The 16,735-nt window shown below is 51.1% G+C and overlaps 1 protein-coding gene across 8 annotated transcripts in view; it reads right to left on the bottom strand.

The window, feature by feature from the left end:
• Positions 1 to 4,849: 4,849 nt before the first annotated feature.
• DMTN (dematin actin binding protein) overlaps positions 4,850 to 16,735 on the bottom strand; it is a 32,932-nt gene continuing 21,046 nt past the window's right edge. For 7 of the 8 annotated variants that reach the window (XR_010134933.1, XR_010134937.1, XR_010134931.1 and 4 more), the window contains exons 8-15: positions 16,470 to 16,622; positions 14,381 to 14,505; positions 13,003 to 13,108; positions 6,532 to 6,596; positions 6,316 to 6,364; positions 5,906 to 6,158; positions 5,583 to 5,663; positions 4,850 to 5,427 (exon numbers count right to left, since the gene is read on the bottom strand). Coding sequence is in view for 1 of the 8 variants with exons in the window: in XM_063709123.1 (XP_063565193.1) it covers positions 5,314 to 5,427; positions 5,583 to 5,663; positions 5,906 to 5,971; positions 6,151 to 6,158; positions 6,316 to 6,364; positions 6,532 to 6,596; positions 13,003 to 13,108; positions 14,381 to 14,505; positions 16,470 to 16,622 (767 nt within the window). In the remaining 7 variants the exon portion in view is untranslated. The remainder of the gene's footprint in view (positions 5,428 to 5,582; positions 5,664 to 5,905; positions 6,159 to 6,315; positions 6,365 to 6,531; positions 6,597 to 13,002; positions 13,109 to 14,380; positions 14,506 to 16,469; positions 16,623 to 16,735) is intronic. The other variant, XM_063709123.1, reaches the window with a different exon arrangement.

The raw sequence follows: 16,735 nt of genomic DNA, 5'->3' as shown, positions 1-16,735 counted from the left end.
GTGAGAAATCGAGCGCAGCGCCGGTGGGCTGGCACTGCTGGGGGACCCAGTACACCCTCCGCAGCTGCTGGCCTGGGTGCTAAGCCCCTCATTGTCCGGGGCCGGCAGGGCCGGCCGGCTGCTCCGAGTGCGGGGCCCGCCAAGCCCAAGCCCACCCGGAACTCCAGCTGGCCCGCAAGCGCCGCGCGCAGCCCCGGTTCCCGTTCGTGCCTTTCCCTCCACACCTCCCTGCAAGCTGAGGGAGCCGGCTCCGGCCTTGGCCAGCCCAGAAAGGGGCTCTCACAGTGCAGCGGTGGGCTGAAGGGCTCCTCAAGTGCCGCCAAAGTGGGAGCCCAGGCAGAGGAGGTGCCGAGAGCGAGCGAGGGCTGTGAGGACTGCCAGCACGCTGTCACCTCTCAATATGACGAGAGGGAAAGGAATCAGTTTCCCTCGGGAAGGAAGAATAGCCCCTGTCAGAATTACAGAACCTAGAGTTTTGGGGTCTCGGGCTTCACAGGACCTGCCTCACCTTTTAGGACCCATTCCCCAGTGGGGCTGAGGCACAGGAAATGCTGACCTGCCCAGAGTGTGGGCTGTGTGCTGTGGTGGGGAGCCTGCAGTCCAGACTCTGAGCCAGGGTGGCCAGTGTCTGGGCCTCAGGCCCTCAGGAGGGCCAGGGTTCAGCCAAGCCCAGGCTGAGTGAGAATTGATTGGGACCTCAGTTCTCTGACAGGTGGGAGTTCCAGTTCAGTCTCTGCAGATTTCTAGGCCCACCTCCTCACAGGTAAAGGACCCAGGCTGGATAGGTCAAATCAGCTTGCTTCCCTTCAGCATGTCTCAGAGGACTCTAGGGGATAATGAAAGTACATCAGGAGTTCATAACCTTTTATTCGACTTATTACATGTTATTTTAAAAACTCTAATAAAAGTCAGTGTACACACTACATGTGTTATAGTCCAGAAATATCAGAGACCATGATGTTTTATTAAATTCTGAGGCCAGGTTAGCCCATTTAGGGGAAGACCTTTGAATAAAGCCTCTCCTATCAGCTTAAATGAAGAGTTGAAGATGATTTCACGGTAAACTGAGTTTTATGTATTCTTTTTTTTTTTTTTTTTTGAGGAGTCTCGCTCTGTCGCCCAGGCTGGAGTGCAGTGGTACAATCTTGGTTCACTGCAAGCTCTGCCTCCTGGGTTCACGCCATTCTCCTGCCTCAGCCTCCCAAATAGCTGGGACTACAGGTGCCCGCCACCACGCCCAGCTAATTTTTTGTATTTTTAGTAGAGACAGGGTTTCACCGTGTTAGCCAAGATGGTCTGGATCTCCTGACCTCGTGATCTGCCCACCTTGACCTCCCAAAATGCTGGGATTACAGACGTGAGCCACCACGCCCAGCCCCTATGTATTCATTTTTTTTTTTTTTTAGATGGGGTCTTGCTATGTTTCCCAGGCTGGTCTCAAACTCTTGACCTCAAGTGATCTTCCTGCCTCAGCCTCCCGAGTAACACGGGTAAGCTGCTTTAAACATGCAAGGCATGAAGGCCAGATTCAAGGAGAAGGCCATATGGCTGGGCGCGGTGTCTCATGCCTGTAATCCCAGCACTTTGGGAGGCCAAAGCAGAGAGATCACCTGAGGTAGGAGTTTGAGACCAGCCTGGCCAACATGGTGAAACCCCATCTCTATAAAAATGTAAAAAATTAGCCAGGCGTGGTGGTGGGCACCTGTAGTTCCAGCTATTTGGGAGGCTGAGGCAGGAGAATCGCTTGAACTCAGGAGGTGGAGGTTGCAGTGAGTCGAGATTGCACCATTGCACTCCAGCCTGGGTGACAAGAGAGAAACTCTGACTCAAAAAAAAAAAAAAAAAAAAAAAGCCATATAGTCAATGACTCTCAATGTGAAATAATTTGCTCATGCTTTTATTTTTTCATTTTTTATTTATTTATGTGTGTGTTGTGGGGAGGAGGCACTGAGAGGCTCTTCCTAAGGCTTTGTTTTAGGGACAGAGAGCTCCAGTCTGAGCTGCTCTAATTTTTTTTTTTTTTTAATTTTAGTAGAGATGGGTTTTCACCATGCTGGCCAGGCTGGTCTCAAACTCCTGACCTCAGGTGATCCACCTGCCTTGGCCTCCCAGAGTGCTGGGATTACAGGCGTGAGCCACCGCGCCCAGCCTTCTTTTTTTTTTTTTTTTCCATAGGTTATTGGAGAACAGGTGGTGTTTGGTTACATGAATAAGTTCTTCAGTGATGATTTGTGAGATTTTGGTACACCCATCAACCGAGCGGTATACACTGCACCCAATTTGTAGTCTTTTATCCCTCGCCCCTTTCCCACCCTTTCCCCCTGAGTCCCCAGAGTCCATCGTGGGTTTTTTGTTTGTTTTTTTGTGACAGAGTCTTGCTCTGTAGCCCAGGCTGGAGTGCAGTGGCACGATCTCGGCCTACTGCAACCTCTGCCTCCCAGGTTCAAGCGATTCTCATGCCTCAGCCTCCTGAGTAGCTCGGATTACAGGCGTGTGCCACCATGCCCAGCTAATTTTTTGTATTTTTAGTAGAGACGGGGTTTTGCCATGTTGCCCAGGCTGGTCTCAAACTTCTGAGCTTAGGCAATCCTCCCGCCTTGGCCTCCCAAAGTGCTAGGATTACAGGCGTAAGCCACTGCGCCTGGTCCATTGTGACGTTCTTATACCTTTGCGCCCTCATAGCTTAGCTCCCACTTATGAGTGAGAACACATGATGTTTGGTTTTCCACTCCTGAGTTACTTCACTTAGAATAATAGTCTCCAATGCCATCCAGGTTGCTGTGAATACCATTAGTTCATTCCTTTTTATGGCTGAGTAATATCCCATCATATATATGCTCTAAATTCTCATGAATTGAAAATCCTTTAGGACGTAGGGTCAAACCTGCCCGTACTACATACAGTTCCCAAACCCTGTCTCCAGCACCCCTTAGGGTTCAATGACCTTGACATTTTCCCGAACAGCCTGGGAGCTCTTTTTGGACAACGGGCACGTCAACCTGGTCACTGCTGTGTTCCCCATGCTCAGAGCAGGGTTAAGCCCCCCAGCAGTTTCCGAATGCCTTGTATTGGGTATGTGTGCAGAGCCCATTTCTTTCTGCCCCTCCTAGTCTGCCCTCCTCTGCTTCTCCTTCACAGACAACAGTACCTATTGGGAAAGTCCTAGAAACCTGAATCCTGTCACCACTCTCCACTCATTGGTTTCCTGTAGCTCTGGGCTTCAGAGGAAATGTCTCTGTCCCACCATTTTCTCATTTGCTAAGAAGATGACAGTGATCTGTTCTGTTGACCTCATAGGTTTGCTGAAGGGATAAAATGATGTTGTGGATGCAACAGAACTCCTACAATGTAAAATAATCATTCACATTTGAGGGGTTCTTATCCACTTTGCTTATTTCAGCCACAGGGGCTAGGAACTCAACTAGGGTACTCAGGCTAGGCCCCAGCTCCAGTCTCAGGTTCACAAGTTGCGCACCCTCCAACTCACCTGGTCCCTCTGACTGCACGCCTCTTCATGTGCCCACACATGGTTCTGCTCCAGCCAGGTGGGGCTGGCCCCTCTCCACGTAAGCACCCACACCTGCAGGCAGTCCTCCTTCTGGTCTTTCCATCAGATCCGCAGCCCCTCTCCCACCTCCCACCTGCAACACGCAATTCCCTGTCTTTTCCCCTTGGGAGGCCTTACCAAGTCAACCAAGACCAAATTCCCATCTTCCTCCCTTGGCCTCCACTTGACTCGTCCTCCAACTGCCATTTCTCCATTCCTTAGTTTCCCCTGCCTGATTCTCGGCAATCAGCTCACCACACACTCACATCCTGCTGACCTTTTCTGTGTTTGGCCTCCCCATTGAACCATGAGCACCCTGCCCCTTGGGAGGGACAACCATGTCCGATGTTGAGCTTGGCTACCAAGGCGAGCACATTGGGATTTGGTGGAGGGCTGGGGCAGTCTTTCCTCCCAGCCAGTTCTCTACCAGGCTCCTCCCTGAGGTGTGAGTTCCCTCTGGCCCCAAACACAAGGGTTCCTGCCCCCATCACAGAGTCCCTGAAGGAGAGGCAGACAGGCCCCTGTCTAGACAGCCCCTGCTTCTGTGGCCCAGGCTTGGGGGAAAGAGTACTGCGGGGCTGTGTCTCCAGCCCTCCAGCCCTAGGCGGCCCCTGCATTGGAACCCTTGCTCCCAGGGCTTCCCTCTGCCTGATATGGCTTGTCTCGTTCACCCAGGTCTGGTGGCTCATAAGGAAAAGACAGATGTAGGGACCCAATGCAACCTTTTAATTCCAAGCAGAGTCCCCCTCCCCCAGCATGGTCACACACACAGTGGAAAGGGATGTCAGGGTCTGGGCAGGAGCAATACCCAGACTTGGGCAAAAATATAGATATCATTATATACACACGTGGACTGGAAATAAGTCAAGCTGGGGGTGTAAGGTAGGGCAGGGGCAGGTGAGGAAAGCAGCTGGGGGGGCCCCAATAAATTACATTCTTGAGAGAGCATAGTGTGTAGGGGGGTGCGTGGGTGTAGGTGAGAGCTGGTAGCCAGGACACTCCAAAATGTGCCAGGCCTGGCCTCTTGACCCCATCCAAGGGAGGCGGAAGGCCCAGCTTCTGCCCGGTGCCTGGCTTAGTGCTGGAATTCCCATTTCGTGGCCTGGAGGCAGGTGGAGGGCCAGGGTCGTGTGTAGGCGGCATCTCCACCCTAAGCCCAGGCTTCTGGGGAAGCCGCAGGGCTGGAGCAAAAGGCTTGGAAGCTCGGGGTTTGCGAGCGGAGGTCAGGGCAAGCTGAAGTGGAGGGGTGACCTCCCTGCCGGAGGCTGAGCTGGGGCCTGTTCCCACTAGAGTCAGAGGAGCAGGAGGCTGCAGTGCAGGAAAGCTGTCAGGAGTGAGTATGGGAGGGCTGGGTGGGCGACACAAGAGCCTGGAGCTCTTTCTGCCTGGCCGCTTCCCACCCCTGCATCTTCCCTCCAGCTGTTCAAGACAGCCAACCGGCCTAACCACCAATGCCCCTCATTCCTCCTCACCCTCTGGGGTGAGGGGCAGGGAGAGGGCGCAAACATGAACTCTGTGTGCCAGAGCCCAGACTGGCTTTGCCCTGTGCAGGGAGGGCCAGGGACGAGAGCAGGAGGCCCCCAGCCTCGTGAGGGGAAGAAAGTCCGTAGCTCCCTGCCGGGGACTGCAGAGGTTTTGGCCCCCCACTCTACCTGAGGAAAGGAGCCCACCCTATTTCCACCCCACCTCCTGCCCCTCCCAACCCGCCGGGGAAAAACCCTGAAGCAGCAGGGGTAAGGGGGCCGTCCCGGAGCAGGTGGGGGCCATCAGAAGAGAGAGGCCTTCTTCTTGAGCTCATTCCGCTTCCACAGAGCCAGCTTGCCAAACTCTTCAGGGGACATGGCAAATACCCTTGAGAAGTCCTCGGCAGACAGATGCCTCTACATGGGGGAATCGGGGCAGCTCAGCATGGGGGGGAGGGGGCTGTGCCCAGTGACCTAGGGGACACTCACTCAAAGAGGCCCCAGATCTTCCCCCAGGCAGGAGAGTGCCCGTGGACAGCCCCGCACCCATCCAGGGCATCTTCCTTGCCTACCTCAAGCCGCATCCGATCCACCCCCGGTGGCAGCTTGGTTCGCCCCTTGTTGGTCACCACTAGCATTTCATAGGGATAGATCTGGGGGTGGGGGGAGGGGCAATCTTAGGCTCACAGAATGTCCTGTCCTTCGACTCCCTAGGCCTCCCACATCAACCTGCAGAGGCCACTGGGGTTCATGCCATCTTGCCCTCTGTCTCCCCCAACTTCCCTGACATCCCTCCCATCTTCAACACCAGGAAGACCCCGCAGCGCATTCCACTTGCCTGGCATCTCCCCAGCCTCCCGCCCCGCTACAGGCGCTTGTGTCCCCTGCCCCTCACCTTCTGCTCCAGCACACAGGGCAGGGAGTTCCCCCGGTCCATCCTCCCCCTCTGGCCCTCTCCGTTCTGGGGAGACCAAAGCCGCAGTGAGCCAGAGCGGGGCAGGGAGACCTTCCCAGCCTTACCCCGGCTTCTTCTTCTTCACCAGGCAACTCTGTGGCCCCACACCCCCCTTCCCCTGACACTTTCAGGTGCCAGGACCCAGCTTCTGCTGCTCCACCTGTTCCCCTCCAGGAGGCACTCACCTGCAGGCCTGCGGGAGAGAAGGGGCATGGGTCAGATGCAGCTCCGAGGTCAGCAGGCCAACACGCCTGACCTCACCAGACCCCTGCCCACAGCCCAGACCCCGGCTGCCCAGGGACCTGTGTAAGCCCCTTCTCCAGACCCCGGCACCAGGCCCCACTTCTCACCTGGGCTTCCAGTCTCACTCCCTGATGGGCTGAACTCTGTGGACTGTAGCTAGAAAGGACACAAAGGAATCAGAGGCAGTCGGGGATATTCGCCTTTGGTCCCCTTCACTTTGGGGGTCTCCCCGCTCCCTGAGGGTGCCCAAGTGGCTCAGTCCCTCAGTACCCCACATGCACGTTCCTCCCACGTAGTCTATATCTCTGGTCCTGAGACCTTACCCGGCTCAGGGTGGTCCTGCCATAGGCGGGGAGAGAGGAAGATTTAGACGTTCCCTGGTGCAAGGCTGGAAGACAGCAAAAGGTCCTGGGTTCAGTCCCTTTGGCCCTGACAGCCCTTCCTGAGAGAGCAACCTCACTGGCCTTCCACAACTGGGGCAGGGCAGGAAGGGATCACGCTGGGGGGAACCTGGCGGGCTTCTGCTAGCTCCCAGCTCCTACTGGTCACCTTCAGCAAGCAATACAGTGCTGGTGGTTCTCAGCTGTCTCTACCACCATCCCTCTTCTCTCCAACTAGAAGTGGCCCAAATATACAATTGGGCCCAATGCCTGATGTGAAAATTGAGTCAGCCAGAGCCAAGGCTCACATCATAAAATGAACCTCTGGGATACACAAAGAAAGCTAAAATCGAATCACAATAATTACATTATTATAATTTTATTAACAATGTTAGTAATCAAATCTAAAAAAAGAAAAATTTTTTTTTTGGCCAGGTGTGGTGGCTCATGCCTGTAATCCCAGCACTTTGGGAGGCCAAGGTGGACAGATCACCTGAGGTTGGGAGTTCAAGACCAGCCTAACCAACATGGAGAAACCCTGTCTCTATTAAAAAATACACCGTGCCCGGCCAAAAATTTTTAATAGAGATAGGGTCTCACTATGTTGCCCAGGCTGAACCTGAACTCCTGGACTTAAGTGATCCTCCTGCCTTTGCCTCCCAAGTACTGGAGCTACAGGCATGGGCCACCTGCTCAGCTAGTATTCATATTTGTTTGTTTGTTTATTTATTTATTTATTTTTGAGATAGGGTCTCTGTCTGTCACCCAGGCTGAAGTGCAGTGGTGTGATTATAGCTTTCTGTAGCCTCAACCTCCCAGGCTCAAGTGATTCTCCCCATCTCAGCCTCCTCAGTAGCTGGGACTAGGGTCATGCGCCATCAAACCCAGCTAATATATATATATTTATTTATTTATTTTTTGTAGAAACCAGGCCTCACTATGGTACCCAGGCTGGTCTTGAACTCCTAGGCTCAAGCAATCCTCCCACCTTGGCTTCCCAAAGTGCTGAGATTATAGGTGTGAGCCACTGTGCTTGGCCTAGTAATCAAATTTTAAAAGTCTGACATTAGGCTGGGCACAGTGGCTCACACCTGTAATCCCAGCATTCTGGGAGGCCAAGGTGGGTGGATCATGAGGTCAAGAAATCAAGACCATCCTGGCTAACATGGTGAAACCCCGTCTCGACTACAAATACAAAACAAATTAGCCGGGCGTGGTAGCAGGCACCTGTAGTCCCAGCTACTTGGGAGGCTGAGGCAGGAGAATGGCGTGAACCTGGGAGGCGGACCTTGCAGTGAGCGGAGATCACGCCATTGCACTCCAGCCTGGGTGACAGAGCGAGACTCCATCTCAAAAAAAAAAAAACAAAAAAAACCAGTCTGACATTATACTACAGAAAGAGTCATGTTCTCAGCACTGTCACTGGGGATTGTACCAGCAGTCAACAACTTCACATCAGCATTACTGGACCTCAGTCTCAACTTGCACATTTAATAGGATCTCTAAATTTTGAAGTACTACAGATTATAATTCAGGAAAATTTGTTTCCAGTAATATGTTTTCCTGGAAATAACTTTGTACCTAAGATCCTTAGCTTGAGGTGATCTCAAAATGCCTTCACCTCCAATTGCTGGAAATGGCTGGCATTTATACCAACTGTTTCCACAAGCATTTTTGTATAAATAGTTAACCTCCATAGATTCAAAACTATGAGGAACTATCTTAATATATGCATATGTATGTATATATTCACATATATACATATGTATGTATATGTGTGTATATATATATATTTTGTTTTTTGATACAGAGTCTCACTCTGTTGCCCAGGCTGGAGTGCAGTGGTACAGTCTTGGCTCACCACAACCTCTGCCTCCCAGGCTCAGGTGATTCTCCTGCCTCAGCCTCCTGAGTAGCTGGGATTACAAGCACGCGCCACCATGCCCAGCTAATTTTTGTATTTTTGTTAGAGACAGGGTTTCACCATGTTGGCCACGCAGGTCTTGAGCTCCTGACCTCAGGTGATCCACCTGCCTCAGCCTCCCAAAGTGCTGGGATTACGGGTGTGAGCCACTGCACCCAGCCTCTTCTTAAAATACTCTTATGAAATCCGTTGCTTGGAAGCATTCGATTATTGAGAACAAAACCTCATTTTTACCCCTAACACTTATTTTTATTTAGAAAATAGCTTTCACAATCACCATTCACTATTGAAGCATTTCACTCTTACAATAATAAGTACACATTTATTCAACCAACTGATAGAATTTCAACTTTCAAACCCTGCACGAAGATTTTCCCCTCCAAATTACTTCTATTATAAAATGCTTACGTGTGTTCCAGAGCGACTATTCCAGTGTTACCATTTAATCAGAATGACATGCCTGTTCATGATTCTAGAATTCAGGTTGTTTAAATATGACAGTAACTTATGCAGTCATGTGATCATTAATCACCCACAAGTTCAGGGACACCAAAGATGATCCAGAGGTAGGCATCTGGCTATTTCAACTTCACGAGGCCAAAATGGAAGTTAAAGAGCTAATCTGGGCTGAACAGAAGATTCTGGCAGAACACTGACGCTGAATCCAACCTTCGCGCATCCTCTCTCCACATCATTCTTTAGGCCCTAACTCTTTATTCCACATTCTCTAATAAACCTCTGTAGCTCTTCCCACCCACAGAGATAGCATCCTGAGAGCTCTGGGGAACACTCAGATGTCCTAACCACATGTTAACCTTGAATTCCCCAGTTCCAGTGGTTTTCACCTCTGCTCCACATGAGATAACCCTTTCAAAGAGCCATGCCCAGGATCTTGTCATCAGCTGCACCACGCTGCCTAGAAACTGTGAGCTTGGACCATTCACTTTGTGGCTTTGGCTCAGCTCCATCCCCACCACCCAGCCCACCAACCTCATGGAGAACTCCAGTTTCTTCATTCCCCTCCTACCTCCCCCACCTCCCACCTTCTGTCACTACCTTCTCAGTTTCGGCTCTGTGGCTGGGCACAGCAACTACTTTTATCAGCTCCTCCACGGTGCAGCCTGGCCCCTCAGCACCTATCCTTAAAAACGCTAACCCAGGGTCAACCCAACAGCTCCCATCCTGCCCCCAGCTGTGGACATACAGCCCACACAATGTAGATGAGCATCACTACAAAGGCCAAGCCTCGCACGTTTCTCTTCCCCTCCACGGCAGTTCCAAACCCTCGCCATTCTCACCAAGTCTCACCCTTTAACGCTCAGCAGGCAACCTCGGCTTCTCATCTGGCCTGCCCCTGGATCCAAGTTCCCATCCCACAGGGGAGGCCTTTGAAGGCCAGCCTCCCACACATTCTGGGGCTTGATCTCAACCAGTCCTCAAACCAGCCCTCTAATATACATATATGTATATATGTCTGTGTGTGTATATATATGTCACCCAAAAAAGAAAAAATAGGACACCCAGGTGTCACCCAAAATAGTGTGTATATATATGTCACTATATATATATATATATACACACACACACATATATACATATATATACACACACACACATATATACATATATATATACAATTAGAGACAGGATCCCACTCTGTCACCCAGGTTAGACTGCAGTGGCGCAATCATAGCTCCCATCTTAGCCACCCAACTAGCTGAGACTACAGGCACATGCCACCACTCCCAAGTAATTTTTCTATTTTTTATAGAGACAGTGTCTCACTACGTTGCCCAGACTGATCTTGAACTCCTGACTTGAAGCAGTCCTCTCACCTCAGCCTTCCAAAGTGCTGGGATTACAGGCGTGAGCCCCGACTGGACCTTTAATGGAAGCCCTAGGCACCCTTCCCTTCTCTCTCTGTACAATCTTACTTTCTCCTCACCATTTTCCTGCCGCATATGAGCAAGCTGAAGACCCTCAAGCTCCCAACTCTGCCAGATGCACCTTCCACCCACAGTGCTGTACATGGGGCACTTCAAACCCCACATGTCCAAAACCAGTCTCTCATCTTTCCCTGAAAATCCGCCTCTCTTATTATCTCAGTTCCAAGTTGGTCATCACCCAGCACCCAAGACAAAAACCTCAGCTTCTCTCTCTTGCACCTCCCACGTCCAATCAGCCACTGGATTCGATCCAGCAGATTCAATTGTCTATATATTCTCAAATCCATTCCCTCTTCTCTGGACCCACATCTTTTTTTAGCCCTTATCCAGTCTATTGGAGAGTGTGGTCGATTATTTCCAAAGATGGCCTGCACTGTTGCCTCCCATCTTTCATGCTTTCTGCAATGAGACCTTGTGGTACCTGTCATCAAGAAGTGGAGTCTTGGCTGGGCGCAGCGGCTCACGCCTGCAATCCCAGCACTTTGGAAGGCCGAGGTAGGAGGATTGCTTGAGCCCAGGAGTTCAAGACCAGCCTGAGCAACATGATGAAAACTCATCTCTACTAAAAATACCAAAATTAGGCTAGACGTGGTGGCTCAAGCCTGTAGTCCCAGCACTTTGGGAGGCCAAGGCAGGTGAATCACCTGAGGTCAGGAATTTGAGAGCAGCCTGGCCAACATGGCGAAACCCCATCTCTAATAAAAATACAAAAATTAGCTGGGCATGGTCGTGTGTGCCTGTAGTCCCAGGTACTCGAGAGGCTGAGGCAGGAGAATTGCTTGAACCTGGGAGGCAGTGGTTGCAGTGAGCCAAGATCGCACCATTGCACTCCAGCCTGGGTGACAGTGAGACTCTGTCTAAAAAAAAAAAAAAAAAAAAAAATTTAGCTGGGCATGGTGGCATGCACCTGTAATCCCAGCTACTCAGGAGGCTGAGGCAGGAGGATCATTCAAGCCCAGAAGATAGAGGTTGCAGTCAGCCAAAATGGTGCCACTGCACTCCAGCCTGGGCAACAGAGCAAGACCCTGCCAGAAGAAGAAGAAAGACGAAGAAGAAGAAGGGGGAGGGGGAGGGGGAGGGTCTAGCTCCCCTCCCCTTGAGTCTAGGCAGCCAGTGACTGGCTCTGGCAGCTACAATGAAGAAGTGACACTATGTGGTTTCCTCTTAGGCTTTTTTTTTTTTTTTTTTTTTTTTTTTGAGACGGAGTCTCGCTCTGTTCCCTAGGCTGGAGTGCAGTGGCTCCATCTCGACTCACTGCAACCTCCACCTCCTGGGTTCAAGCAATTCTCCTGCCTCAGCCTCCTGAGTAGCTGGGATTACAGACATGCGCCACTATGCCTGGCTAATTTTTGTATTTTTAGTAGAGACGGGGTTTTACCATATTGGTCAGGCTGGTCTTGAACTCCTGACCTTGTGATCCGCCCACCTCGGCCTCCCAAAGTGCTAGGACAACAGGTGGGAGCCACCGTGCCGGGACCCCTCTTAGGCTTTAAGAGGCTTTGCAGCTTCCATTCCTGGGTTTTCAGGTCTTCCTCTCCTCTCCAGCCACCAAGCTCTGAGGAAGTCCAGGGCAGCGCGCTGGATAGTGGGCCACGCCATTCAAAGCCTGCCCCACTCCCCATCTCTTGGCCTCACTGCCCACTGCCCCACAGTGTACCCTGTACTCTGTAATTCCAGACTCCTGGAGGCTCAGCCAGCCAGATGTTTCATGTTCCCAATTTCGCTCCCACACCATTCCCAATGTCTGCAATGTGCTCTCCCCCTCACTTTTTCTGGCTTGCTTGGTCTCAGCCTTCAAGTCTCAGTTTAAGCTGGACGCAGTGATTCACACCTGTAATCCCAACAGTTTGGGAGGCCAAGGCGGGATGATTGCTTGAGTCCAGGAGTTCGAGCCCAGTCTGGGCAACATTGTGAGACCTTGTCACTACAGAAACTTTTAAAAATTGGCCAGGCATGGTGACGCACACCTGTAATCCCAGCTACTCAGAAGGCTGAGGTAGGAGGATTGCTTGAGCCTGAGAGGTGGAGTTTGCAGCGAGCTGAGAGTGCACCACTGTATTCCAGCCTGGGCAACAGAGCAAGGCCCTGTCTCAATAAAACAAACAAACAACAAACAACAACAACAAAACCCCTCAGTCTGGCCTCCCAGGCCCTGTTGCTGTGCTCCCAAAGCACCCCGCACACCTTGATCACAATACCAGCCACACTGCATCGAAACCCCATGTTCCATGACAGTTTCCCCGCCAACAGCAAGCTACCAGAGAACAAGACTAGATTTTTTCCCTGCTTATATGCCCAGTGCCTAGCACATGGTAAACGCTCAATAAATGGTTGTTAAATTAAACCAAACTTGCTGAATTCTATTTTAGCCGATTCTCTCATTTATCATCTGACATTGTTCCATGACTGGGATTCTTGCTCCCAACAGAGCAGCCGTGCTTTGGGTCAGGGATTGCATCCTGTATGTGTCACAAGTCAACAGATGCACAGAGTCAGGCCTCCATCTCTGGCCAGGTGACTCTGAGCCCCCTCCACAGCACTCACAGGTATGGAAGGGTGTCCGGTCAGGCAGAGAGCGGGTTTTCCTTCGGATCGGCAATGACTTTTCCATCTCTTCTTTCAAGATCATCTTTCCCAAGTTGGAAGTAACCTGAGGAGGGAGAAAGGAAGATGGAGCCAAGACTTAGATACTTGAATGTTTCTTTTTTTTCTTTTTCTTTCTTTCTTTCTTTTTTTTTTTTTTGAGACAGGGTCTCACTCTGTCACCCAGGCTGGAGTTCAGTGGCACAAACATGGCTCACTGCAACCTTGACCTCCTGGGCTCAAGCAATCCAACCTCCTCAGCCTCCTGAAGAGCTGGGACCACAGGCATGCACCACCACACCCAGCTAGCTAATTGTTTTTTTTTTTTTATACAGATGGGGTTTCACCATGTTGCCTAGACTTGTCTCAAAATCCTGGGCTCAAGTGATCCTCCTGCCTCGGCCTCCCTAAGTGTTGGTATTACAGCTGTGAGCCACTGTGCTGGGCCAATACTCATTTCTTATCTCTAAAAGGTCTAGAGTTGGGCCATGCTGCAGGCAGGACTGCGGACATTTCCCAAGTGGCTGGTTCGTACCCTGGAGCTCACAGAGCCTCTTGTTCGTGGCTGACACATGGCCACAATGGGTTTGGCCACCCTTGAAAGCCAGAAGTCAGAGCTGCTTGGTAGAACTCTACCACGGCGACCTCCCTGTCCTTGTCCCAGGTCACCCTGCTCACAGCCTAGGCCCATGTCGCTGTCAATGGTCTTTCCATGGTTCTCCCTCCTCCCCTGGAGGCCCGTAGCCCATGCTCTCCTTTTTTCTCTTCCCATGGATCACTCAGGCTGCTAGCTCCCAGCTCTGATGGGACCACCCTTTTCTATGCTTTTGACCCTAATATCAAGTAGTGTCCCCCAGAAAGCAGCATAAAGTCCAGGTGTCCCTTCAAAAGCAAAATCCTGGGGTCTTGGCAAGAAGAGGCTCCCCAACATGTTCCAAAAAGCATGCTTTTCAGGTAGGAACCCCTTCGACTAGCTACGGAGCCAGAACTTCTGTCCCCAGAAAGACACAGGGTGGGCTGGGCATAGTGGCTTACGCCTGTAATCCAAGCACTTTGGGAGGCCGAGGTGGGCGGATCACTTGAGGTCAGGAGTTCGAGACCAGCCTGGCCAACATGGCAAAACCTTATCTCTACTAAAAATACAAAAAAAAAAAAAAATTAGCTGGGCGAGGTGGTGGCGTGCCTGTAATCCCAGCTACGCAAGAGGTTGAGGCAGGAGAATCACTTGAACCTGGGAGCGGAGGTTGCAGTGATCTGAGATCATGCCACTGCATGCCAGCCTGGGCAACAGAGCGAGACTCCTGCACAGGGGTGGAGGGTGGGGGTGGCGAGATGCTACCTTACTGAGTTCCTCTCTCTGACGCTCCCTGAGAGCCTTCATCTCCTCTCCAGAGTCGTCATCTTCCTCCTCCTCCTCTTCCTCTGCTCCCCTCCGAGACGCCTTCCGCTTCCTCCATTCTGTCTCTAGGAGACACAAGCAAAGGCGGGCAGGGAGTCATTCACCATGGGGTCAGTGTGTGTTTACATGGCACAGCCTCTATGCACTGCTCTGGGCTGGACCTTGATAAGGCCACTACAAAATTTTTTTAAAAAATAAAATAGGGTGGGTAGGTGACTCATGCCTGTAATCTCAACATATTGGGAGGCTTGCTTGAGCCCAGGAATTTGAGAACAGCCTGGGGTATAATATAGTCTCTATAGAAAATTATTTTAAAAAATTAGCCCGGTGTGGTAGGGCATGCCTGTAGTCCCAGCTGCTGGGGACACTGAAGTAGATGGATTGCTTGAGCCCAGTAATTCGAGGCTACAGTGAACTGTGATGGAGTCACTGCACTTCATCCTGGGCAACAGAGTGAGATCCTGTCTTAATAAATAAATAAATATTTAAAAATAAAAATAGGCCGGGCACGGGGACTCACGCCTGTAATCCCAGCACTTTGGGAGGCCAAGGCAGGCGGATCACGAGGTCAGGAGATCGAGACAATCCTGGCGAACATGGTGAAACCCCATCTCTATTAAAAATACAAAAAAATTAGCTGGGCGTGGTGGCGGGCGCCTGTAGTCCCAGCTACTCAGGAGGCTGAGGCAGGAGAATAGCGTGAACCCGGGAGGCAGAGCTTACAGTGAACCGAGATTGGGCCTCTGCACTCCAGCCTGGGTGACAGAGCGAGACTCTGTCTCCAAATAAATAAATAAATATAAATATAAATATAAAAATTAGCCAGGTGTGGTGGTGGGCACCTGTAATCCTAGCTACTTGCGAGGCTGAAACAGGAAAATCGCTTGAACTCAGGTGGTAGAAGTTGCAGTGAGCCGAGATCTCGCCACTGCACTCCAGCCTGGGCAATAGAGCAAGACTTCCTGTCTCAAAATTTAAAAAGAGAGTCAGGCGTGGTGGCTCACGCCTGTAATCCCAGCAGTTTGGGAGACAGGCGGGTGGATCACTGGAGGTCAGGAGTTTGAGATCAGCCTGGGCAACATAATGAAAACCCATATCTACTAAAAAGACAAAAAATTAGCCAGGTGTGGTGGTGCATGCCTGTAATCCCAGCTACTCAGGAGGCTGAGGCAGGAGAATTGCTTGAACTCGGGATGTGGCGGTTGCGGTGAGCCAAGATTGTGCCACTTCACTACAGCCTGGGGCAACAGAGTGAGACTCCATCTCAAATAAATAAATAAAATAAAAATACAATAAAATAAGAGTAACATTTTCTCACCTTGCCATGAAGCTGGGTAGGCAACACACACATACACACACTCATGACTGAAATTCATTGGGTGCAGCAACATGAATGGAACTGGAGGCCATTGTCTTAAGTCAAACAAGACACAGAAAGACAAAGACTGCATGTTCTCACTCATGAGTGGGAGCTTAATAGTGTGTACGCATGGATGTAGAGAGTGGGATGATGGACCATGGCAACTCAGAAGGGTGTGGGGGGTGGTGACGGGAAATTGCTTAATGGATACAACGTGCAGTATTCAGATAACAATATCATAAAAACCCTGACTTCACCACTGTGCAATCTATGCAGGTAACCAATTACACCTGTACCCCATAAATGGATACAAATAAAAATTAAAATAAAATTCGCTGGGGACCAAACCATCTATCATTTATCTTTCTCTTTCCCAGTGCTCCCCTCACAGAGCCTGGGATGCAGAAGTTTGATACATGTCTGTTGAGTCAGGAAATAAATGAATGGAAAGCAAATGAATGACCAATAAAAGGGCCACTTATACCAAGCGCTATGGGAACACAGAGAGTGAGTGAGCGAGGAGCCTGGGGGCTCCTGAAGGTAGGAAAAAGCCCACGAGGACACCATAGGGCAGGGGTGGGAGTGGGTTCACGGGCTGCAGCAAGAGCCAAGGGGAGGGAGTGCAGGGGTTTCCCAGACCACCCATTCCACTCTCCCCATCTCTCCTACCCACAACAGCCAGAGACGGGGGGCATGGCCAGTAGTCGGTTTCGATTTTGGCTGGCTGGTTGGGGTCTGGGGGCTGGGCTGCAGGAAATTTGGATGACTCGATGATGAGATCCTCGATGAGGTGCTTGGTCTGAGGGCTGCCTCCCACGGACTCTGCAGACAAAGGCCAGGGTCAGCCATGTGTGCCCTGCCCGAGGCCAACTTGGCTACCTTCACCCCTCCCCCCTCACACCTGTGAGGTCCTGCAGGTAAAAGCAGTGTACACG

This window comes from Gorilla gorilla, chromosome 7 (assembly GCF_029281585.2).
Source record: "Gorilla gorilla gorilla isolate KB3781 chromosome 7, NHGRI_mGorGor1-v2.1_pri, whole genome shotgun sequence".
Taxonomy (NCBI): Eukaryota; Metazoa; Chordata; class Mammalia; order Primates; family Hominidae; genus Gorilla; species Gorilla gorilla.
Note: the sequence above shows the minus strand (reverse complement) of the source record. Positions and strands in the feature narration are given on the sequence as shown.